Here is a 26900-nt window from a genome sequence, read left to right as displayed (position 1 = left end):
AGCACGGATCACGAACATCGAACAAGAGAACACAGCACTCAAGGAGGAGGTGAGTGCATTGAAAGTGGAAATGGTAGCCATCAGGAATACTGAGAAGGAAGAAGGGGAGATCAATGACAACACTCTCACGGCCATCAAAGGAGATCTCCAAGGAGATCACAAAGGACATGGAGGGAAAACTCGAAGCCAAGCAGTCAGGATGGGTTGAGGTGGTGAAGAAGAACATCCGTAAAGAAGTGAGGGAGGAGACTCAAAGGGAAGAACACCAAATCATTCACACCACCATTGAGGAGGAGAAGATGAGGCATGCCCGCCGCCTCAACATTCGAGTCACAGGTATAGCCGAGACACCCGACTCCACTCCCAAGAAAGATGGACAGCTTCTATGCATGAAGCTCGGCTACAAGGAAGAGCACCCTCTCCCCTTCACCAAAGCATGGAGAGCCGGGAAGACTCAACACGCAAGCGAGCCCTCATCCTACAGTTTGTAGGAGAGATGGAGAGGGTCACCTTCATGAGGAAGAGGGTCATACTACGGGGTTTAGAGGGAGCTCCTATTTTCTTGGATGATGATCTCACGAGGATGCAGCTTGAGCATAGGAGAGCTTGCATGCCACGAGTCTTACACGCGAGGAGAGAAGGCAAGAAGGCCTTCTATCGAGATGGTCGGGTCATCATTGATGGCCGGCCCATGGATTAGCGGTTTGGGGCCTATGGGACACAGACCAGGCCACTGACAGAGATACACATGGCAGTATGGAATTGTAATGGTTCACTATGGGTGCAGCCTGGATGACTGGAGCATGTTATGGTGGGGAGAGACATCATACTTCTGACAGAGACACATTAGAGCCCAGAGAGAGGGCTACCTCGAGTAGAGGGATTCCAGTGGGAGTTAGCATACAGGAGGACCACACGCCAGGGTACCTCGAGAGGGTCGGGGGGAGTAGCAGTTCTATTCAGACGGGAGCTACAGGGGAGACTGAGAGTGGTAGCACAGGATCCAGAGGCCAGATACATGTGGATCAGCTTACAGCTCTCACAGGACAGGGTTATATACATAGCTCTATGTTACTTTTCTCCATCAGGATCCTCCTATGTCATTACAGAGAACATGCCACAGGAGGAGGAGACAGGAGCCTCGCCATACACTTGTCTGTCAGAGGAGATTATGCATTATTCTACACTAGGGGAAGCAGTTATTATCGATGAAGACCGCAATCTTAAAGAGCTGGTTGAAGTATCACTTGAGTCAGAGAAAGGCTTCCTCTCCAGGATGAAAGGCAAACAAGAAAGAAGGAACATCAAGTGCACCTATCGCAAAAGGCTTGGACATACAGAAGACATGCGTTTTAAGAAGATAGCCAAAAAAGCAATTGAAGGACCATGCTAATGTGGTGCAGGATCTAGAAGATGAAGATGAAGCATCTGCATCAACTGAAGAAAAAGCCCTCACTATCATGACTAATGTTTCTCTTAAAGAGGAAGATTATGATTGAGCTTTCTAGTCCTTTTTTATTTGAGTCAAGGGTTCTCTGCTCGGGATGTCCTCCAAAATCTGAGTACTTTTTGGTTTCTTTTTGGAATGCTTCATTATTCCCTCTTTACCTTGCTTAGAGCGAGGGGGGGTTGCTTTGGTATGATGATGTAGGCTGCCTTTGTCTCCCGAGGCAAGACCTAACCTTCGAGTCTTACGCAAAAACCATGCTTGTTAAGCCTCTGAGCCATGATAGTTGAGTCTCTGGGCCTTTTGAGCCATGCTCTTTGGCCTCTGAGCCATGGTTACTAGGCTTTGAGTTTGAAGGAGAGAACATGTCTTGTTTCTTTGCTGGTGTTGGAGTATAGGGACTATTGAAGGCTATCGAGACATTACTGCCATCACTGCGAAGGGGGCTTTGTTGGGTATTTCGGAGTCTAGTAGTGTGTGCTTTTGTGCGAATATCCCCTTACGGTGTGAACAACCCTTATTAAGGTCTAGGTCAAAAGATGAGGGTTGATGCCTATAAAAGCAATGTGCATGGTGGAAGTATTATCATAATTCATTCATCATTGTGTTGTGCAATCTCTTTCCATTGTCCCTTGCTACGTGCGCGCCTCTTGCTGATTGCGTTGGTGTTGCTGTTGGCCCTCTGTTCTCTTGTGCATAGAGTGGTGGTGTTGTCGCCCCTCCACCTCTGTTGTCCCACCCAACCTGCACAGACTCCTTAGGCAGCAACTAGGGGGAAATAGCTAGGATGAACCTACAAGAGTTGGGGGCATACATCAAGAGTGAGGAGGACAACACCAAGAAGGCGTTGGTCGAGCAAAAGAAGCTATTGGCAGGGTCCTAAACCATCATGAAAAACAGTTGGAAGGCCTCCGCAAGGAGATACATGATACAATATTCTTCTCTATCTCTGCTGTTGTGCAATTTGAGTTTTAAAGTTTTATGCTGTGAAAGATCCTACTTCTTGTGAGTATTCTCTTGTATACCCCGCACGATGGATTCTCTATAGTAACATGGGTGCATGCAGAAGCGTGAGATGACCTAATCTACCATGTATTACTAACATGAAGTATATACAATATTACAATGCTGAATAGAGATACTCAATGGTAGCACTGCTGCTCCTAAATTCTCAATGACTCAATGATGACTGACCGATCATTGAATGAATATGACGAAAGCCTAGACTCCTATTTATGGTGTCTAGTGTTGGTGAGTTGGCTACCAACTCTACCAATCCTAATAATAATGTCCAACTAAGTGTGTTCACACAATAACCCAATAATTTTGTCAGCTTTGGGCTGCTCGTTGGATATGTGTGTCACGTGCATGCATATGCCATGGGCCATGGCTAATCTCCAGTAGGAGCATCATAATCCTTGATTTGGTCATCAGTTAAAACATCAGTTAGACAACATTTAGAGCATCATTAGCAGTATCATCAACATCAGAATCATCAGCATCAGCATCGGTATTAGTATCATCAGTAATATCATCACAAGCATCACAAGCATCTGGAGGGCATTGGTGTCTTGTCGACAGCCATTAGGCAGTTGCCGGTAGCCAGCAGGTACCTACGCAGCATGCAACCAACACATGATTGAAGGTCAAACAGTGTGGGCAGCATTGAAGGCAAAGCACATCATTTAATGGGATTTAATCCTTGAATATTTGTCCATGAATTAGCCAACAGCAGCAGTTGGTGGCTGACCAACTTCTCTAAGCATATATATATATATTGCTGTTGGTGGCTGACCAACTTCTCTAAGCATATATATATATATATATAAGCAGGAAGTCATCATTCATCAATTACATTCATTCATTCATCATTTTCATAAGTAGAAGTCATCCTCAAGTATGTAGAAGGGGCAAGAGGTCACTCCTATGGGCTGACCAAGGGCCTACGTCATGACATTCATTCAACAACCTTTTTGTACCATATTAAATACAAGAAAAACCCTAACACCGACTATCTCTCTTCTTCTCTCTCTCCTTTGTCTTAATCATGCTTAAATCAACATCTTGCTCTTAATCAGTCTTAGGGTTGTGGATCAGTACAACAAGGCTTCCACGCATGCAACATTGGTATCATATCTGTTGCTAGGTCTTTGTAATTGATCTGAAAGCTTAATGATGTAGTAGTTCTAAGTACATACCTCAGAGAATGCTTTCCTCTAACTTTGCCTGTTGCAAACCACTCCATCTGCTACCCTGCTGCATTCTTTTGCTGGATTTGTGCACCTCCTTGGGACTATGCTTAGTTGCTGAGCCTAAATGCTCTGATAACCAATGTTGCATGCTCGGAAGCCTTGTTGTACTGATCCATATCGCTAAGTCTTATTAAGAACAATATGCTCCTCTCAAGCATCTCTTTAGAAACCTCAACTCGGTTCTCTGGGTCTGAAAAGTTCACCGGTGTATAACAGTTGTGTCTATAAATGGCCTCGAAAGGTGTCATTTAGATGGAGCTATGCCATGAACTATCGTAAGCAAACTCGACTAAAGGTAAGAATTCAATCCAATTCATTTGCTTTTCATTGACATACATTCTAAGAATATCCTCTAACACTCGAATTACTCTCTTAGTTTCCCCATCTATTTGAGGAAGAAATGCCGTGCTCATTCTAAGCTCAATACCAATGGCTCTGAATGTGGCTTGCCAAAAATTAGATATGGACTTTGAATCCCTATCAGACACTACTTTGAGGTATACCATGCAAACGAAAAATTACTTTCACAAACAACTTGGCTACCTCAAGAGCATCATCTGTCTTCTTCACAGGGAAGAAATAAGCCATCTTCGTCAAACTATCGACAACTACAAAGATAGTGTCATATCCTCCTCTAGCAGTGGGCAATTTAGTGATAAAGTCCATTGAAATTGATTCCCACTTCCTAAAAGGAATGTCTAAAGGTTGCATTTGACCTGGCATTCTATGTTGTTCAATCTTCACTTGCTGACAATGCAAACACTCTCTAATATAACGTTAGACATCACTCTTCAAACCAGGCCAAAAGAAAGCTTTTCGGACCTTACTGGACGTTTTGTTATATCCAATGTGTCCAAAAAATGGTGCATCATGACAATCATGAAGAATTTTGGCGTTAAAAGATGATTCACTAGGCACACAAAGTCTCTCATTATAGTATAAGTTCCCCTTGACCAAATGATATTTTCCCTCAACCCTTTCAGATGGAGTCTTGGCAATTCTCTCTAGGATGCTTACATAAAAGGGATCTCTCTCAATTTCAGCTCTAATGTTTTCCATTATGTTCGAACGAACGACAGTCAAGGAATTAATCAAGGGTCGCCTACTCAAAGCATCAGTCACTTTGTTCTCCTTACCCTCAATGTACTTGATCTCAAAATCATACTCGCATGGGAGGTCCATCCACCTCCTTTGCCTATTGTTCAACAAAGGTTGAGTGAATTGCAACCGGAATCTTATTCTAGGAATTGATTGTGGAAAAGTAGAGAATTAATTCAATCATAAAACCATTGCTTGTAAGCTTCAACTAAATCAAATCAATTGGAATTTAAACACTTAAACAAAATTAAAAATACTTAGCTCATAGACCATATTGGGTGCAATCTTCCCCCCTCTTGTGCGTGGCCTCTCCCCACACAAGAGTATTTCTTTATTAGCTTTCTTTTTCACCAAAATTAGGCCATAGCTCCCAAAATATACAAGATGTGCTTTTTAGAGAGCACGGCACTCTTCTTTAACAAAAATAGAGTGTCAAATTGGGACTAGGGTAAAGCCATAGGCTTTAATAAATTCCACATAAATAAATGTATCTTTCCTAAAGTTCAAAATGGAAAAATCATTTGATAAGGTTACAAGCTACTATGCTTGCCAAAAATGAAATGTGATGAACCAAGACATTTCTTCCAAAGTAAACTCTTCAATTCCCATAGTCTTCATCACCTGAAAATATAAGCCCAATTAATTATTAAATTAATCCCACAAATATTAAACAGGCACAAATCATCACCAACTCATGACTACCAGGCGTAAGTACCCCAGGAATCACCCTGCCATACAAACCTAACTGAAATAATCATAGGTGGCCTCAAACATACATCATATACCGCACGTATTAATATTTATAGTGGTGTCATCCACGATATTAACCTAGCCGGCATGACGCAAGAGTAATCTAGGCGTCCCCAAATTACTCAAGAGGGGATAAATAATATTTTTCTAGAGGACTTAAAATATATTCTCATGACATCCCTCTTGCTTGAGTTTGCAATTGTCCTCAATTGCGGATTTGCTGGGTTTGAAAAGAATGAAGAATTTCAGGGTAAACTCGGAAAAATTTCTCAGGCATCCATTTAGCATCTTCTTGTGGATGATTCTTGAAAGTCAAAAGATACTTGAAGTATTGATTACCTGTCCTTGTTGTTGTTATCTCTTGGTCAATGATAGCATCAGGAACTAATACTTCTTCCTCTCCTTCAATAAGAGGTGGTTCCTCATATGTTGGGTGAGTAGGAAGTGTTCCTCGAAAAGGTTTCAAGAGATGGATATGAAAAGAATTATGGATATTCCAATTAGATGGAAGCTCTAGTCTATAGGCCACATCATTAATCTTTTTGAGGATTTTAAATGGCCCATAATATCTAGGCGCTAGCTTCATTGCAGGGAATTTTTCCACACTCTTTAATTGACGCTTTTCAATTCTCAAAAGAACATAATTACCTTCTTGAAATGAAAAATCTTTGCGTTTTCTATTTGCTTGAGATGTATACTTCTCTTGAGCTTTTGCAATACAATCACGTACTTCAGATAGAATGCGATCAAAGTCTCTAACATATTGGTCGGTTGCTTCAATCTTATGAGAGAGTCTAGTAGCCGGAATAGGCAATGCTCTTCCATAGATAATCTCAAATGGTGCTCGACCAGTAGCAGTATGAGGAGTATTATTATAAGCAAATTGGAGTAGGTGTATGTACTTATCCCATGCACTAGGTTGCTGGGAAACATAGGCTCTAAGCATATCTAAGATAGTGCTATTTGTAACTTCGGTTTGTCCATTCGATTCCGGATGGAAAGCCGTGGAAAAATCTAACTTAGTGCCTAAGTTTGAGAAAAGAGCAACCCAAAAGTGACTACAAAATTTAGAATCTCTATCAGAAACTATCACTTTGGGTAGACCATGATGAACAAAAATTTGCTTAACAAATATGTTCGCGGCTTGCTGAGAAGTTAGTGTCTTTTTACATGGAATGAAATAGGCTTGCTTACTAAATCGGTCCACTATTGTCCAAATCATGTCATGATGACTGGAAGTAGTAGGAAAGCCAGTAATGAAGTCCATAGACACTTGTAAGCTTCAACTAAATCAAATCAATTGAAAAATTAAACACTTAAACAAAAATACTTAGCTCCAAAAAGACCATATTGGGTGCAATCTTCCCCCCTCTTGTGCGTGGCCTCTTCCCACACAAGAGTATTTCTTTATTAGCTTTCCTTTTCACCAAAATTAGGCCATAGCCCCCAAAATATACAAGATGTGCTTTTTAGAGAGCATGGCACTCTTCTTTAACAAAAATAGAGTGTCAAATTGGGACTAGGGTAAAGCCATAGGCTTTAATAAATTCCACATAACTAAATGTATCTTTCCTAAAGTTCAAAATGGAAAAATCATTTGATAAGGTTACAAGCTACTATGCTTGCCAAAAATGAAATGTGATGAACCAAGACATTTCTTCCAAAGTAAACTCTTCAATTCCCATAGTCTTCATCACCTGAAAATATAAGCCTAATTAATTATTTAAATTAATCCCACAAATATTAAACAGGTACAAATCATCACCAACTCATGACTACCAAGCGTAAGTACCCCAGGAATCACCCTGCCATACAAACCTAACTGAAATAATCATAGGTGGCCTCAAACATACGTCATATACCGCACGTATTAATATTTATAGTGGTGTCACCCACGATATTAACCTAGCCGGCATGACGCAAGAGTAATCTAGGTGTCCCCAAATTACTCAAGAGGGGATAAATAATATTTTTCTAGAGGACTTAAAATATATTCTCATGACATGAATAGATATTTTCAACTTTGATTATCAGTCCGAAGTTCAAACTTAATACCAAGTAGGAAATGTCTCCAATGCTTAAGGGCATGCACAACTGCGGCCAACTCAAGGTCATGGGTAGGATACTTCTCTTCATGGCTCCTAAGCTTCCTTGACTCATATTCTACTACTCGTCCATCTTGAGAGAGAACACACCCAATTTGTGTTCCACTAGCATCACAAGTTACTACAAAAGGTTTCTCCATTTCTTATATTTTTAAAATACAGTTCTCAGCAACCTTAGCTTTTATTGTGTCAAAAGCTACTAGGCACCTTTCATCCCACTTGAACTTTTTTTCTTGTTTGGTCAGATTGGTCAATGGAGAAGCTATCTTGGAAAAGTCTCTAATGTGTCTCTCGAATTGTCCCAATCCTATGAAGCTCCTCACATCTGTCACACGCGTGGGTCTAGGCCATTCCATAATCACTTTAATCTTCTCGGGATCTATGTGGATATCTTCCTTAGAAATGACACGTCCTAAATACACAATCTTGTCCTTAGCAAAGAAACACTTGCTCATCTTTCCATACAACTTGTGATCACGTAACTTTTGAAGTGTTTTTCTAAGATGAATTTCATGATCTTTTCCATTCTTTGGATATACAAAAATATCGTCTAAGAATACAAGAATGAAATCATCCAAATATTCACGAAACACATTATTCATCAAACACATGAAAGTAGTAGGTGCATTAGTCAATCCGAAAGGAAGAACAATGAACTCTTAATGCCCATACCGAGTCCTAAATGCAGTCTTAGGAATGTCCGCTTCTTTGATGCGAATTTGATGGTATCCATATCGCAAGTCAATCTTGGTAAAGACAGAGGACCCACCATGTGAGGTAAAGGGTACTTATTCTTAATGGTCTGCCTATTCAACCCCCTACAGTCAATGCAAAGTCTACATGTCCCATCCTTTTTCCTTTGAAACAAAACTGGACTACCCCAAGGAGAAACACTAGGTCTGATGAAACCCTTTTGCGTCAAGTCATCCAACTGAAGCTTCAGCTCTCTCAACTCATCCGCATTAAACCTATAGGGTGTCCTAGAGTAAGGTTGGGTTCTTGGTTCTACCTCTATGGGATGATCTAAATCTCTAGGAGGAGGCATCCCAGGTAGGTCATCTGGAAAAACATCACGATATTCATCGAGGAGTTTCTTTATATACTCAGGATGGTCTTCTTTCTCTGTCTCTTCCTTAAGCTCATCGGCAAAGATTAAGAATGTCTCACACCCTTGTCTAATCCCTCTCAAAAGTTTCATGGTTGAAATTAGAAAGACCTCACTATTTCTCTCCTCTCCCTGAATAACTTGGGTTTCTCCCTCCCCACTAGCAAAACTCACAATCCTATCCACATAGTTAATGAGGGCTTTATTGGAGACTAATCAATCCATCCCAATTATTGCATCACACTTACCCATCTCGATGGCATAGAAGTCTTCCTTACACTTTCTTCCCGCTAAGGTGAAAGATAAGTTTTCCAAGAACCCTTGGGTGTAGTGAGTTTTCCCATTGGCAAGTTGGACAGGACTCTTTACTTGATTTCTTAATTTTAAGTGTTGTGATTTCACAAGTTTTGGAGAAATAAGGCAATGAGTGCTACCCGAGTCAACTAAAAAATGAACATCCCGATTGTTAATCTTTCCTTTTACTCTTATCACTGAAGCATGTGCATGAGATGCAGAAGAAACCATACATTTTATTATAGGTTTAGGCAACTCACCTTGTTCTGCTCCTTCCTTAATCGTCGGATCCATCTCAGTAAACTTCACTTGCATCTTTGGTCCAGTTTTGAAATTGAATTTAGCTTTGTTCGGGCACTCAAATGTGTGATGTCCCTACTCTCTACATCTAAAACACAACCCGAGTCTCCTTGCTCGCTCAATGAACGGGGATCATTCTGCCATGTTGCTGGTTTTTGGTTCTTTTGATTCCCAGCGTTTTGGTTATTGGACTGATTCTGATTTCCAGAATTTAGGAAATTTAGATTCTGCCTACCCTGCTGATTATAGCGTGCAGATCCTTGGTTTTTCCCACTATTATAATTTCTATCTTTTTGCTACATATCACGTCCTCCTTGAAACTTGGAATTGTTAGAAAATTCAGGTCTACGTGGAATACCTGAGTTTTGAAAACCTTGAGGACTATGGCCAGTTGGAATTAATCTTGATTTTGTAGCCTTTCGTTGATTGTATGCTTCCATCCTTTCAAAATTCTCAGCTTTGGATACAACATCTAGGAAATCTTGCGATCCTGTTCTCTTTATAATGTAAAGAAGGTCCTCCTTCAAGCCCTCTACAAATTTGTGAGTAAGAACCTCACCCGAGACTTCAGGTGCATACTTGTGCAAACGAAGGAATTTCTCCTTATACTCATCAATAGAAAGATCGTGTTTTCTCTCTTGAACCTGCATGAAATTGTAAAATTCCTTCTTCTTTTCCATATAGTAATGAGGAGAACAATACCTCTTCTCTGCAGCGGCTCAGAATTCAGCCTAGGTAATTGGCTCGTTTGGTCTCTCTCGAATCTGTACATGGGACTTCCACCATAATTTCGCGACTCCGCGCAATTGCAGCGAGGCAATTTTAGCCTTTTCCTCCTCATTGAATTCTCGAAGGGCAAAGAAATCCTCCAATTCTTTAAGCCAAGCCTCAAGCCCTTCTCTTGTCTTCTTTTTACCATCAAATTTCAAGCGTTTTGCTTTCTTGAAAACGTGCATTAGGACAGATTCGGCCACATCTTCTTGTGCTTTAGCTCTCTTTTGAATTTCTGATTTATGATTAGGAGGAATCTCTACATAAATTCTTGCAATACCCGAATCACTCTCATTCTGATTTGAAGAGCCGGCTACTATATTTTCTTTTAGCTTTGTTTAATTCTACGGTCAATCGTTCATTAAGCTGAGCTTGCTCGGCCAACCTTTGCTGAATTGCGTTATTATTAATCATCTTTTAAGCACGATCAAGGATGCGACTACTCTGATACCTTTGAGAGGCTTCGGCTCAAATATCACAATACAATTCAAGAAATATAGAACTTGCACAAATAGAGACTATAGAATCTTTGATTATATCTGTTTTTCATACAATAGATATCAAGAGGAGGACTCTTGTGTAGAGCTCGAACCACTCGACCACCCCCGAGCTATCTCACTCGCACTCTCACTCATGAAAAACTCTCACTACACGCACTCTCAATCTTCTTCGGTTTTCTATGTATTTCTCTTCTTTTTGCGGAAAGCCAAATGTAACACGCGGAAGCTTTGGGAGTCTTCTTTTAGCCCTAAACACTCCTAGAAACATGCTGATGCAAAACGCAGATATGAAGAGAGAGTAGAGAGAGAGAGATGCTGGAAATGCAGTATATTAATATGGTACAAAAAGGTACCTCCACTACAGCCATAGGCTGCCTTGTACAAAAGGTGGTATACACCCAAAATCTTGTCCTACTCTAGGACCCTAAGGATCCAATCCCTAAAGGACTGAATACCCAACACAATGAGCACCCTATGCCTTATATAGGCCTCTTGTAACCTTGGAGTGTTGGCCGACCAGCAGTCGGCTGGGTACATAATTCCATAAAAGCTGCGCCAAATGATATTCTTGCTATGTCATGGTGAGCCGCCTGGCTTTCTGGTACAACCGACTGGTCCTGTAGGCAGCCGACAGCACCTTCCATGCTTTCCAATGCCAATTCAAGCCCTGGCTCCAAGTCCAAGCTACTACCTCATCTGCACCTTGTGCTCAAAATCCTAACTCTATTTGGTTCATACTCTTTATCTGGCTGCCTCTTCTGGACCAGCACCTGAGAATGTCCATGGCATCTTTCATGCACATGACATCCCCCTCTGCTAAACTTGATGACGGGATTCCAACCTGTTCTTGGATGACTGCCATCATCCCAATCTTTTTCTGAAGTCCCTCTGTCATCCATCCATCCCTGGCAAACCCTTTTCTCTGAAAGGCCGGCCCGGTCTCCAAAACCACTGTGTCTCAGAATAAGATCTATGCATCTGTTCCATCTAGTCCCCAATCCATTCTTGCCCTGACTCTAAACACTGTCTTGGTCTTCATTCCTGAGAAATGAGTCTGGCACACTCACATCACCCTTTGGAGGATAAACCTCCCTTGGGACCGCTGCCCGAGAACCTATCTGGCTCACAGAACTGCCATCCCCTCTGGCTTTGTAGAACACCACCAACAAACCTCCTGGGAGCTCTTCCCGATTTTGTGCTCCTTGCCTTGGGCTTTGTATCCGTGTACTTTCCTGTACCTTGGACCTGTACACCATCATATGGGATTGATTCAGTGTTTAGCTTTGCTGAGCCTGATGCTCTGATACCAATGTAACACGCGGAAGCTCTGGGAGTCTTCTTTCAGCCCTAAACACTCCTAGAAACATGCTGATGCAAAACGCAGATATGAAGAGAGAGTAGAGAGAGAGAGAGATGCTGGAAATTCAGTATATTAATATGGTACAAAAAGGTACCTTCACTACAGCCATAGGCTGCCTTGTACAAAAGGTGATATACACCCAAAATCTTGTCCTACTCTAGGACCCTAAGGATCCAATCCCTAAAGGATTGAATACCCAACACAATGAGCACCCTATGCCTTATATAGGCCTCTTGTAACCTTGGAGTGCTGGCCGAGCAGTCAGCCAGCCGATTGGGCACATAATTCCATAAAAGCTGCGCCAAATGATATTCTTGCTATGTCATGGTGAGTTCTCAGCCGCCTGGCTTTGTGGTACAATCGACTGGTCCTGTAGGCAGCCGACAGCACCTTCCATGCTTTCCAATGCCAATTCAAGCCTTGGCTCCAAGTCCAAGCTACTACCTCATCTGCACCTTGTGCTCAAAATCCTAACTCTATTTGGTTCATACTCTTTATCTAGCTGCCTCTTCTGGACCAGCACCTGAGAATGCCCATGGCATCTTTCATGCACATGACACCAAAAGTAGCCCTTTATTGAGCTTTCTCGAACCGCATGCCATATTTTTGGCGATGTAACCCTTTTTTGGAAAAAGTGTGTTCGGGAAGTCTCCTTCACACGCGATCATCATTCCCATGAGTCTTGAGATAATGTTTTTTTTTTCCACTGGGAAAACAGCCCTTTATCATGGCACGCCACTCGTGCCTCGGTGACCCGATGAGGATGCTCAATAGCTCATCTCCAACATTCTATCTTCCTCTTCGACTTTGTATTTGTGTGTCTGAGGCTAAATCTTTGTCTTTGACCTCTGTTTAAGACCTGCAATGTCTCGACACGAAAACCTAGGCACATTTTAAGCACAAAACCACTCAAAGACCATTTTGGAGTCACCAAACGGATGTGAAATAATGTGAATCACAAAATTTTCACTTGAGCAAAGTTGTTCTATGTACAAAATGGAAAAACTCTCTCATAGAAAACTTCTCCTAATTCTACCTCTAACCTAATCAAAACTCACCTAGGAAAATGGTAACTACTTGAAAATGACCAAAACCAAAACAATTCCTGTAGCACAAAATTTTGTCAAAACACGTTAGATGTCCTAACAAAGCATTCTACACATTTCCTACATCATGAATTTCCAAAAAAATATTTATACGAAATTATGAAGTGTCACAAAAAGCCGTAGAATAAAGTTTTTTTATTCGAAGTGAGAGTCTTTTTTTAAAATCAGTGTCATTCTCATCACAACATTGTACAGGCAAGGTTTGGACCAGGATACTCCATTAAAATTGGTAGAACAAGCTGTTGCCAGGATTGAAAACAAATTTTCTGCAAGGTTGGTGGCAACATGGGCTTTCTTATCTTCCCACATGATTCTTATATTTTTCTCACTTGATGGAAGGCTCCATATGTAGATAATTGGTGTAATGGAGATGACGTTCTTAATCACGTGTAAGCTTGCCAAGGTTTAATGTTGTGTATGACTAGTGCAGTGAACATGCTTTGCAATTGTCCCTCCATAATTTACAGCAGGAGTTGAAGGTAGCAATGGGAGCTAGGTAAGACTTTTCTTGATCAACAATGAAGCATAGCTTTGGTCTTTTTGTAGCTAGAGATCGAGATGTAAGGTATAGAGGAGCCAGTTTGTTTATAAGGCTTTCTGGTATTTCTGGAATTTGACTGCTAGCTGTGGTATTTTTATTGGGGTTTACTGCGGCTCCATTTTTTGCTGCTTTGGGCATTACAAGGCTAGAAGCGGCCATGATTGCATTAGATCCTTCCAATGGAGCTGTGCGTGTACTAGTTGGTGGTAGGGACTACTTTGAGAGCAGTTTTAACCGGAGCACACAGGTAATGATTTTTGATGGTTTTGTCGATAAGAAATGTTTACCTAACATCTGGTTTGGTTACTGACCTGTCTATGTCCAGGCTTATCGGCCTCCAGGGTCAACATTTAAGCCAGTTGTATATCTCACTGCATTGGTAGAAGGAATGTATGTGCTTATATCAGAATTTAAAGATTGTTTGCTTGTCTAGGTTCATGCCCTTTTATCTAGTACAATGCTTCTTAAGGTAAACATACTCTGTTATGCAGAGATCGAAAGGACATGGTTGTGGATGAGCCTTACACCATGGCAGACTCCCTGAAAAATTTTGATGAGAAATTTACAGAGAAGGTATTGCCTACTTATGGTGACACATGTTTGATTGTTCTTCATAAAATGCCGGTAAATGCAGTGGTTAAATAATGTCCTGGTAGAATTGGGTCTTAGTTTGAATGCACTGGTTAAATGATGTCCTGGTAGAAGTGGGTCTTAGTTTGACTGTGTTCGTCAGTCTTATAGATATTTTTTCAATCTGGTATCTTAGTTTGATCATGTTAGTCTTATAGAGCCTTTTTCAATCTGGTAGCATGGTCATTGGTCGTGCAGGTGGAAGAATCACTTCTCGAATCCTTGAATGTACCGATTGTTAAACTTAGTGTCAAAGTTGGTATCGATAAGGTAATTTTGGCATGCTTGTTTAGCTTTGGGTTGAAATTGATGTGTTGAAGACTTCAAAAATATGATGCAGGTTTGTAAAATGGGAAAGCTTTTGGGTATTGAGGCTCCTCTTCCATGCGATCTCACGCTGGCTTTAGGTGGCTTCAAGGCAGGTTATCTATACTTCTATGTTTTCAAGACTAGGGTTTTTTGAAACAAAATTTTCTGTTGCATAGGGATGGGATTGGGTGTCAAAAGCAAAGAAATAGCCCATAATTTTCTTGAAGAAATAGAAAAATAGCACTTTTAATGCTACAACAGCAAACCAAGTTTGAAGCCTCAAGACAGCAAGCTGAAATGTGGAATAAAGCATTTGGATGCTGAGTTCTGATTTACAGTACATGGTCAAAGTTATGTCCCTGCACCTTCCCCTGAGAAAGAAGCACGGACAGTGGTGCTGGGCGTTCTTATAGCGCCCACATTACAGCAAGTGTCTGACCAGCAGCTGGTCAGCTTATTTTTCTGCAGGTCTTGGATATTTGCACTTGACAAGCCAACGTGCTGATTGGTTGCATGTCTGACTGGCCCCCCCTCTCCAAATGCCCCATGTGCACCATCTGAGCAGTTTAAATGCAACCCTGGTCAACCTCACCCCGTGTATCATAACTGGGGGGTATCCTGAAGCAAACATCTCTCCCTACGGACAAGTATATCAGGATCTGCTCCCTATTAACATTAAATTGGGGCTAATCAAGAGAAAGCAGAAAAGACATTAAGCCTAACTAAAAACTGAATGCATGGGAGGCTACATCTTGTCAAGCTTATTAATTTAACATTAGATTGTAGATCTTTATATAGGTTAGACCTCTTTACAAGATGCAAGCATGTGTTGCCACCACATATGACACGTCAACATAGAGCGCCAAATGTCCAAGAGAGGTGTCACCTTTACACTAAAGCACACATTCTGTACAAGGGGTTGTTCCCACAAGACATACACACACACACACACACACACACAACATATATATATACTACTTTTACGTTGAATTTTCCCAACAAACCCTCCCTCAATGGAAAGGAGTCATGTTAGTCTATACGGGCCCAATCCGGAACTCATGTTGTAGAGTGATGAAAGATGTCAAGCCACAGGAACACGAATGGTCTCCAGTAGGATCCTCCTTTGCTCCAAGCTTTGAATATGTAACAAGTGAGGTGAGACCAAAGAATAGAGCCCTTCTTGAACTGGAGTCTTCATAGAAGAATGATGAGGATGAAGAAGTGGTTGACTTGCTTTATCACGAACATGAGAAATGTTGGGTTTTATGCTGTGTATGCACCCAGAGGAGTGCTAGTGATCATCAGTAGATTACTGGGGCACTTTTTACTTCAGTTAGTGGAGGTTTTTTCCCCAGTTTAGCTTAGTTTCACTTATAAGCAGTTTATAGGTGTTTTGGTCCACCCGGCACATTTTATGGCCGGACATGTGAACACCTCTCTTTAGGTCACTTATTATGTGGCTATTGTACTTCACATTTTTATCAACTGAATACACTGAAGTCGTGTTCTCTCTCTGTTGCTCTCCACGCCTGTTTGCAGCATCTCTAAACCCTAACCCTAACTCTCCATTGGCCTTCATTTGGTATCAGAGCTGTGTTGGCCTGCCATTGCCCAGCTTGTACACAGTCGCCTTCTGTTACTGTCCGTACTGCACTATCCGTACATCTGCCCGTACACTGTGCGCCGTCTATAGTACCCGTACAGCCTATACAGCTTCGCCTGCAGCTGCCGTACCTGTTCGCCGCCGTATTGCAGCTTCAGTTCCTGTCATCAGCGCCGCCTTCCACTGGTATCGTACTGTACCAGCCTGTACAGCACCTGTCAGCGCCGACTGTACCTATCAGCGCCGACTGCACCAGTCAGCTGTCAACGCCGACTGCATCTGTCAGAGCCCCTCGTACTGTACGTGCCTTCCTGCATACAGTCAACAGTCAACTGCACCAGCTGTACCTGGTCGCCCTGCCCGCTCAACACAGTAAACATTTGCAGCCGCCTTTTGTTCTGTACAGCACAAGTCGACTGTACCTGCACAGTACAGTCAACTGTACTTATTCATTTGGTGGACTGTACCTGCATATATTCAACCTACTTAGTACAACTGTGGTAAGCATTACAAATTTTGTTTTTTGGGCAATTCTATTTTCTCTGTGAAAATCTACAGGCACTACATTCAGACTTTCTTGCAAAGAAGTCACAGGCTTTTTGCACAGTTTTGGATGCAGTAAATTTGGGCATTTTTGGGGCATTTTGGCATTGTGTACGCCATTTTTGCTGCTCTACTCAGTCATTGGTGCATTGAGCTGCACATTCAGAGGATTGAGAGTGCAGGCATATTTGGGTGAACTGTATTCAGTGGAGTACAGTTGTTTTCAGGGTTCTTGCTATTGTGTTTTTTGATACACAGGTACAACATTGTGCATAGGCATAATGGCAAATCAACAGCAGAGTGATGTATTCACGTATTTGTCTAAGGAAGACAAATTGGACGGCACGAACTACTCCTTGTGGAGTTTTATGCTGAAAAATGTGCTTGTGGCAAAAGGTCTTTGGGATTTTGTTAGTGGTGATGAACAACGTCCAGGTCCATTGGCTCCAGAGACTCCTCCCCAAGGGGGTGCTCGTGGACGAGGACAACAGGTACAGGCTCCAGGTCAGCCATTGCCTGTTCAAAGAACAAATGCTCAGAAGACATGGGATGCCAGGGATGCACAAGCTTTGTCACTCATTGCATTGTCAGTACAGAGGTCTATTATACCTCATATTCGTTCAGCTGGCTCTTCACAGAATGCATGGGTGACTTTGGAGCAGATGTATGCTGCTCGTAATGAGGCTCGGATCTCATTTTTGAAAAGAGAGCTGGAAAATCAGAAAATGAATGAAGGAGATGATATGTCTAGCCACTTAAACAAGCTGCAGGATTTGAGAGAGCAACTCATCAATGTGGATGAGATTATTCCTGAGACACAGCTTGTGTCCACCATCTTGCACTCTTTGCCAAGATCTTACTTGGCTTTTCATACCTCTTTGAACCTCAGCATGAGGAATGCTGTTGAACCCCTCAAGTATCAGGAACTTGTTGCTCTCTTGCTACAAGAAGAGCAAATGAGGAAGAATATGAATATGAATACAAGTGCTGAACAAGCATTTACTACAGGTCAAAAGGGGAAAGGAAAAACTCAGCCAAAGAGTTCAAATCAGAATTCAGGTGATGGTGGTTCTTCTCAGGATACCAAGAAAGGTGATGGACAGCCCAAGAAGAAGAGCAAATGTCATTACTGTAAGAAGCCAGGTCACTACATCACTGAATGTAGGAAGAGGATTGCCAAAGAGAAGGCAAAGGAAGCTGGGATGTCTGTTAATGATGCTTCTAAAGCTCCTCCAGAGACTGCTTCTTTTGTTGAGGACAGGAATTACTGTTTTTATACATGCAGCTATGATGCCTCTTGGTCTTCACAGGCACTCAGTATGACAGAGCATGCATGTACTTGGTATTTTGATAGTGGTGCGTCAAAGCATATCACATCTCACAGGGATTTGTTTAGTCATGTTGGCCTTGCCCCTGTTGGCAAAACTGTTCAGTGTGCCAACAATGCTTCATATCTAGTTCGTGGCATTGGGGAGATTCAGCTCACAGCCATTGATGGCTCCATTCTCCGCCTTACAGATGCCTTATATGTACCAGGGATAAAGACGAATTTGTTGTCCATTTCTTCTTTAGTACATTGTGGTATGCAAGTCCACTTTGATGATGATAAATGCATGGTCAGAGACAAAGCTAATGCTTTGACCTTGATGCTTACTGGTACATTATGTCATGGACTTTATCAGTTGGATGCATTTCAGCCAGTGGATCAGTCTGCTTATAATGCATTCACTCTTCCTCCAGCTATGGTTGATGCGGAGTTATGGCATGCTCGCATGGGGCATGTAAATTTTGGTAGTCTTATGCTTATGCAGCGACATAACATGTTTACAGATCTACCTTTCATGGAGAAGCCTCCAGATCACATTTGTGAAGGATGTATTTTGGGAAAAATGCATAGGTTTTCCTTCCCACGTGATCAGGCTCTACGAGCAACTGCAAAGTTGTAGCTTATACACAGTGATCTTTGTGGTCCCATGCAGACGAAGTCATTAGGTGGTTGCTTCTATTTTGCAACATTTATTGATGACTTCTCTCGTATATGTTGGGTCTATCCTTTGACACAGAAATCACAGGTATATGATGCATTTTTGGCCTTTGTAGCACTTGCTGAGACAGAGTCAAGATGCAAGGTTAAGACTCTCCGTTCTGACCGAGGGGGGGAATATATGTCACACATGTTGAATTCCTTTCTTGGGAGTAGAGGTATAAAACATCAGTATACTACTCCTTATACTCCACAGCAGAATGGGGTTGCAGAAAGGAAGAATCGGTCACTCATGGAGATGGCCAGATGTATGCTAAAGGCAAAAAGGCTACCACATATCTTTTGGGTGGAAGCTGTCATGTGTGCTTGTTATATTTTGAATCGATGTCCCACAAAGGCACTGGTTTCCATTACTCCTTTTGAGGCTTGGCATGGCCGCAAGCCTTCGGTATCACATTTTCGTATCTCTGGGTGTCTTGCATATGCACACATACCCAAAGAGTTGAGGAGGAAGTTGGATGATAAAGCCACAAAATGCATTTTTGTTGGGTATAGCCATGAGAGCAAGGGCTACCGATTATATGACCCACTATCCAGGAAGATATTCACTAGTCGGGATGTGATTTTTGATGAAAAATCAGAAATATCCATGGCTGGTTATGATGCAAATCAGGCTGAAAATGATGTGTTTGAAGGTCTACTACCTATGGAGTTTCATTCCACAGTTGGTGAACCAACTCATGAGGGTACAGGACAGCCAGCAAATGATGAAGGTGGTGCAGAAATTCAGCAGCAAATTGAGCCAGAAGCTGAACCAAATATGGGGCAGCAGGCACCACAGGTTAGACACATACCTAGATGGTATTTGAGGACATTACAGGACAGCCATTTAGAGGGTCCTCTTGCTGGTCGTACTCGTAGAGAGACACGGACCAATGAGCATGCACACATCATGGATTTGAATCTGGTTATGGCAGCCAGTTTACAGGATGATGATGAGCCTGATTCATTTGTGGATGCACGAGATAATGTGCATTGGAACAAAGCCATGCAGGATGAGCTTGATTCTATTAAAAGAAATCAAACATGGGATTTGGTTGATCTGCCCAAAGGCAAGAAAGCAATTGGTACTAAGTGGGTCTATAAGTTGAAAAGACATGCAGATGGATCCATTGACAGGTACAAAGCCCGTCTAGTTGCAAAGGGCTATGCACAAAAAAAGGGCATTGATTATGAGGAGACATTTGCTCCTACATCCCGTATGTCGACACTTAGGTGTGTCATTTTATTTGGCTGCACATCGTGGTTGGGTTGTTCACCAGTTGGACATAAAGACTGCATTCCTACATGGGGACCTCGAGGAGGAAGTTTATCTATATCAGCCCATGGGTTTTGCAGAACATGGTCATGAGGGGAAAGTATGCAGGCTGAAAAAGGCCTTGTATGGTTTGAAACAAGCTCCACGAGCTTGGTATGCAAAAATAGATGCTTTCCTACTCACTCAGGGATTTGTGAACAGTCCATCAGAAGCCACTCTGTATGTAAAGAAAGAACAGACAGATCTGCCGGTCATCAGTCTTTATGTGGATGATCTCTTGCTCATGGGATCAAATGATGACAAAATTGTAGCTTTTAAAGAGATACTGCAACAGACATTTGACATGTCTGACTTGGGGCTTATACACTACTATTTGGGCATACAGTTTGTGCAGGATAACAGAGGCATTGGGTTGTTGCAATCACGGTATGTTGCTAAACTTCTGGAGAAGTTTAAATTTCAGGATTGCAAGCCTATTAGTACTCCTATGGAGCCTGGGATGAAACTGTCACTACAAGATGACAGTATTTCCTTTGATGCCACTACATATGCTCAGGCTGTTGGGTGCCTTATTTACTTGTGTAATACAAGACCAGATATTCAGTATGCAGTCTCTCAGTTGAGCAGATTCATGCACAGCCCGCGGTTGTCACATTGGCAAGCTGTGAAGCGTGTATTCCGTTATTTGCAGCGTACCTTGTCTCTTGGATTGCTTTATCCTGAGGGGGGTGACATGCAGTTATACGCTTACAGTGATTCAGATTGGGCTGGTGATTTTGATACCAGACATTCCACTAGTGGAAATTGTTTCTTTCTTGGCTCTTCATGCATTTCTTGGCTAAGCAAGAAACAGACCACAGTGGCCACTTCGTCTTGTGAGGCAGAGTACAGAGCAGCCTACACTACTACTGTTGAGTGTGTTTGGCTGCGTCGTCTCATGACTGATATGGATATTTCAGTGGAGAGCCTACACCTATCTATACTGATAGTCAGAGTGCCATTGCTGTGGCCAGGAATCCTGTGTTTCATGCTCGCACGAAACACATTAAGATTCACTATCATTTTGTTCGGGAGAGACTCCAGGCAGGAGATATCAGTCTGATCTACTGTCCTACAGATCAGAATGTGGCAGACATCTTCACCAAGGCATTACCACGTCCGAAATTCGAAGCATTCCGCACTGCTTTGAATTTGTTTCCTTTTGGTGGATGATGTACAGTGATCACATATCACTCCAGGGGGGTTTGTTGGGTTTTATGCTGTGTATGCACCCAGAGGAGTGCTAGTGATCATCAGTAGATTACTGGGGCACTTTTTACTTCAGTTAGTGGAGGTTTTTTCCCCCAGTTTAGCTTAGTTTCACTTATAAGCAGTTTATAGGTGTTTTGGTCCACCCGGCACATTTTATGGCCGGACATGTGAACACATCTCTTTAGGTCACTTATTATGTGGCTATTGTACTTCACATTTTTATCAACTGAATACACTGAAGTCGTGTTCTCTCTCTGTTGCTCTCCACGCTTGTTTGCAGCATCTCTAAACCCTAACCCTAACTCTCCATTGGCCTTCAAGAAACAACTGGGAGTGTAAACATAATGTGTGTTGTACAAAGTAGACCCTTGCAAATGATTATTCATACTACATAAACTTAAACCCCAAATGAACAGAAAGCCTAAAAAACAAGAAGCCGAAGAACAGGAAGCCCAATCTAAAATCCCAAGAGCACCACACATAAATACAGCAGCAGTAGAACGAGGAAAAGATCCTCACTACAAGATCTCCAGCTGATGAAGGGGACCAATGTACAGGACTGGCCAGAAACAAGAGCCAGCTAAATTGGTAGAGGCACAAAGTTGCAACATGTCATGTGCATGCACATGTACATGCTAATCTCAGGACTAATCCTAGAGTGCAGCCAGATAAAGAAGGATTAAGAACCAAATTGGAGCATAGATGTGCAAGTTATGGCAAGGGATGGACTGGAGTGGACAAGAGGACCTGTCGGCTGAGTGGAAAGCATGAAGAAGCTGTGTCTGCTGCAGTAGAACAGGTCGGGTACTTCATTTAAGTTTTTGGTGTCCAGGTGGCTGGCCGACCAGCAGTCGGCCAGTTCTCTAGTCTCTCCAATGGCCTATAAAAAGGCACTTATTCTCATTATTTTGTTCATTCACTCCCTCTTGGGTGTGGGCCTAGATATAGGACTAGAGTTTAGGTTTTCTACATTCTGTTTGTGTTTTTGCATCAGCATGTTCTAGATGGTGTTTAGGGCTGAAAGAAGACTCTCAGAGCTTCTGCATGTAACACAACATTGACAGAAATGGAGCAAACAGACAGAATCGGCTTACTTCCCATTGCCTCTAGAAGCAGGCAGAATTGCACAGGTTAACGAGATTGCAACTAAACCAAGTAGCATGAACAAGACTGCTGGCTTGGCTGCGAGATGTGTGCTGATGCTTGAACTCCCCAAGATGCCCTCCTCTTCTGATGACGGAGCTTCTGCAAATGCGTGTTGCGACAATAACACTCAAGACCTTTAAACACCAAGGTCTGTCTGCTACTTCAGGAGGACATGCCATTACTGCCATTGTCACTGACATGCAGAGCCGAGCAGGGGGCAGAAGACGGACGAAGAGGAATGAGATGCACGGCAGTCTCCCATGAGGCTCTGGATGCATAGGACCCTTGAAGGCTTTGATGTGTGGCAGCCCTGGACCCACAGAAGTGTCCACAGGAGGCGCCACTCGAGGCCGTGCTAGAAGAAGCAGCGTGGGCGCAGCAGGACAGGGCGTACCCCGTACATGCAACAGGACTGGCAGATATGGGCGGGCAAGAGCGCGGGATCTGGTTGGACTGGAGGTTTCACAAAGGGCTGTAGGAGATGATGAGCATGGACGATGAGGTGGGATTGGCACAGATGTAGTCGGGACTGCCAAACAGGATGCTGAAGAGCAGGTTGTGTGAAGAAACAGGTGCATCGATGAGGCCTCAAAAAAACTCACCTGGAAAAACCTCCCAACGGGCTGAAAATCGGTGGTCTCCGGGTAAGCCCCAAGAATGGGCGGCTCTTTGGGTGGCTCAGCCCAATTGTCTACCATGCCCCCAACCCAGCTGGCTGAGCTGCGTGGCGCTATCACAAGCCCCACCTGACCGGCCGGGCTGGGCAGTGGTGGAGCTACGGGCACTAGTGCCGCCCTAGGACAACGGCGCAAACAGGAGGCAGAGAAGCTGCAGAAGGCGGGTGGTCTGAGCTCACAGAAGCAGGAGTGCGAGATTAAGCCTAACTAAAGACTGAATGCACGAGAGGCTACATTTGGTCAAGCTTACTAATTTAACACTAGATTGTAGATCTTTATATAGGTTAGACCTCTTTACAAGATGCAAGCATGTGTTGCCACCACATATGACACATGGCTGCCAAATGTCCAAGATAGGTGTCACCTTTACAAGAACCCTATCTAACAGGTTTCCTGCACTAAAGCACACATTCTTTACAAGGGGTTGTTCCCCCAAGAGGCACACACACACACAAAATACTCCTTTAAACTAATTTCCCCAACACTCCCTTGCCTCAAAAGGAGCTGTGGGCCAAACTGAGTCAACCATGCAATAGCAACCCAAGTGTGACACATCTATGCAATAGCAACTCAGCAGATCGAATCATCTGATAGCAGCCGACAGGTAGAGTTGGACAACGTAGGTGACAGGTGGCACTTCCACGGCTCAATACCAGGAAGGAATGCTCTAACCGACAACTTGCAAAGGAGAGCTTTGCACTGGCCGACAGGCCTTTTGCTGGTCAGTTGGGCTTCATAGGGCTGGTCTATTGCTAACCCTCATACCCATGGAGACTCTTGGTGGTTCTTGGGCTGGCCCTTTGGTGGGCCATGGGCTGCCATAAGACCGGAAGCCCAAGCAAAGCCCGATCTACCTCTACATCGTTTCAGAGGGTTACACAAACGTGCGGGACATGCACTGCCTTCATGTGTGGGACATGCACACCTGACCATGACCCTTTATAGTGGATACCTGGCTGACTCGTCCTGGACAAGGGCTCACAAAGGGCGAGTTACTACTCTTAAATCTTGCACATGCTGTACAGATATGCGCACGTGGCATCCAAGTGTGGGATGCACATGACAATATCATTAGCCAACTTAGAGTCAATCAACTGGAGGGAGTCGGAACTTGCACACCATTATGAGAACGTGAAGCAATTCTATTAAATCTAGTTTAAAAAAATCACCACTGGTCCATATGGGAAAGAGGCTGCCCTATATATAGGTATGAGGAAATTCATCACCTACCAATCACCCAATATTTTTCTTAACCATTTTTTGTTAGAAACTTCACCTTTTAAGCTCTTATCGTATGTTGTGTGCAAAATAAACTGCAAATTTTCCTCCTTTTCTGCTGCAAACGTTTATGTAGCTCTTAACCTGTTGATGGTGATTTAAAGTGTTGACCTGATAGGTTACACCATTGCAACTTGCAACTGTTTACACTACTATTGCAGCCGGAGGAGTCTGTCACAAGCCACACCTCATCACTCGAGTCAAAACCCAAGAGGGTGAACTTTTGGAAGAAGTACAGTATAAGAAATCTAAAGAAGCCTGTGTCACTGTGTCATGTCAAGGTCTCTTGACAGTCTCTCGTTTAGATCCTGTAGTTCGTTTAACACCATTTTTACTGTTGTTTTTGGGGATGTAGCATCCAATTGCCCAGGAAAACAGAAATGTGGATGAGCATGCTGTTTTAGAGCTTCGCAAGCTGTTGCAGGTAAGGCTTCCACTAGGAAGATTGTAGCAATGATATTCACTGATGTGCTTTCTCAGCAGTCCTGTGTGTATTTGGCAGGCAGTTATCCAAAGAGGGACAGGTCGAAATGCACAGATAGGGCGGCCTTGTGCTGGCAAGACTGGTACCTCGGATGGACACAGAGATGCTTGGTTTGCAGGCTTCACCCCAGATCTCACTTGTGTGGTGCGAAAGAATCAGGGAGAACTGCTAGTTTTTTTATACATGATGCACATACTTTGAAGAAATGCATGCTAATAGAGTAATCAAAGTTCTTAAAATTGCATATGATTAGTTGGAAATGGAGAAAAAGATGAAGAGGAGGCTTTTGAATTATCACTAGGTGTGGCTGGGATATGACGACAACAGTCGTGTGGGCGGCCTCCATCCAGGTTTAGAACCACCTTTGTCTCAGGAAGATGGTCTCGAATGCACAGATTTTAGGGGAGAATTATGTTAAACCCATGTTATTGGTCCTTGAATAGGCACCGGGGCCTCCCATGCTGCACCGGTTTGGAAGCATTTCATGGAATCGGTTTATAAGGTACATGTAAACATAATCCCTCTCCATTGCTGTCTGGTATAGTAATACTGTGATTTTAAAGAATGCATGCTAATTCAGTCGTCTTAGAATGTATTTTCCCACATAGTAGTGTCTTTAACGTACTGTCTAATGCAGGAGCAACCAATCAAACCTTTCGAGGATCAAATTGCCCATAAAAAGGGCTTGAAATTTTCACGAAAGTTGTTCAAGATGTCGAGGAACCGTGTGAAGTTCCGGAATCAGGTGGGGGTGTAAACCGTCTGAATTGTTGTAGTCTCATTTGCCAATGGGTCTTGAAACTTACCAAGGTAAGAGCCATGCAGGTTGTAAGGCAAGGAGAACACAGGACAGAGGGCAGGACAACGTGGAAGGATGTCTGGGACTGGGACCATGCAAGCAGCGTTTGGGAGGAAAGGGAGAAGATGGTAGAGTGGACAGCAAAACACTTGAAAAGAGCTGCGAAGGTGAAGGCGCTGAAGAGCATGTGGCTACAGAAACTCCCCAAATCGGGAAAGGCTCTTAAATCATGAAGGCTTGGAGACAAAGGCACTGCGTGGGCTCACAAGGATGTGGTGAGTGAGTTCTCTCATTCACTTCAAGTTCGGTCCAAGCAAATCAAAGGAATCCAGATATGTATGCAATTGAAGTTGAGTGGGGCCTTGGAACCGCCAATGTGTACCGATCAAAGCAATAGGCACAGCTTGAGGATTGGTTTTTCTTTTTAGTTGTTAAAGCTGTGTAGGTAGACACAAAAAAGAGGTCAGTGTGTCGTGCTTTGAGGCTTAATGAAGAATTCCTGCTACTCCTATTAAACTTTAGCACAAATGGATATGGTGGTGGATAACCTAGCATGGTCGAAACACACACCCTTAGAATCCGACTGTGCATTTATGAGTGGGTTAAAAGGGAGTTAAAAAAAATAAAGAATAGGGCCTCACACACCCTTATTAAAATATGTGCTCATTCATGCACATAGATGTCCCCAGACAAAATTAAAGTCTGTTCTAGAATCTAAAGAAGAGCCCATGTGTGAGTGAGCAAAAAATGAAGGGTTATTTTTTGCACAATCAAAAGACGCATTGAGGGTAGTGTATAGGGGCACCTTTGGATGCCAACGTAGAATCTTGTGCGCACCACACAATACACATGAAAATCATGGATTTTGACACATCCTACTCTCTAGAAAATAGTCTTGCACAAGGATTCTTTTGCATATTTGGAATCCTTGAGCACCATAGAAAGCCATGTAATGATAATGATGAATTTAGAAGAGCCTCTCCTAATAACTTCAAACATCGGTTTACAAGCAAAGTTAATCTCATGATTGTTTTGTGGAAGATTGGAATGATAAGGGCAAGTTGATGAAGAGATGTAAAACATGCACTTCAGGAATGCCAAGCCACTATGCCAAAGGGAGTAGCCCTCTTTAAGAGAAAACGACTCGCTTCATTAGATGGTACACATCACAAAGCTATAATATGGCCATTAATCTAGCCGTCACCATTTGTATCCTTTAAACAATTAGTGATACAACCATGCACCACTA

At 42.8% G+C, this 26900-nt stretch overlaps 1 protein-coding gene across 1 annotated transcript in view; it reads left to right on the top strand.

Moving 5' to 3' along the window:
• The window catches only part of LOC147621548 (uncharacterized), a 72590-nt gene extending 46226 nt beyond the window's left edge, over positions 1-26364 (top strand). The window contains exons 7-20 of the mRNA XM_086824317.1: positions 13284-13361; positions 13519-13584; positions 13774-13876; positions 13955-14019; positions 14121-14202; positions 14458-14529; positions 14600-14677; positions 24487-24600; positions 24724-24792; positions 24871-24996; positions 25154-25202; positions 25296-25354; positions 25490-25597; positions 25678-26364. Of these exons, the coding sequence (XP_086680443.1) occupies positions 13284-13361; positions 13519-13584; positions 13774-13876; positions 13955-14019; positions 14121-14202; positions 14458-14529; positions 14600-14677; positions 24487-24600; positions 24724-24792; positions 24871-24996; positions 25154-25202; positions 25296-25354; positions 25490-25597; positions 25678-25884 (1276 nt within the window). The 3' untranslated portion in view covers positions 25885-26364. The remainder of the gene's footprint in view (positions 1-13283; positions 13362-13518; positions 13585-13773; positions 13877-13954; positions 14020-14120; positions 14203-14457; positions 14530-14599; positions 14678-24486; positions 24601-24723; positions 24793-24870; positions 24997-25153; positions 25203-25295; positions 25355-25489; positions 25598-25677) is intronic.
• Positions 26365-26900: the final 536 nt, after the last annotated feature.

Source organism: Cibotium barometz, chromosome 30, assembly GCF_041138505.1.
Source record: "Cibotium barometz isolate CiBa-2024 chromosome 30, ASM4113850v1, whole genome shotgun sequence".
Lineage (NCBI taxonomy): Eukaryota > Viridiplantae > Streptophyta > Polypodiopsida > Cyatheales > Cibotiaceae > Cibotium > Cibotium barometz.
The sequence above is the reverse complement of the archived record's forward strand: the minus strand, read 5'-3'. Positions and strand labels throughout refer to the sequence as shown.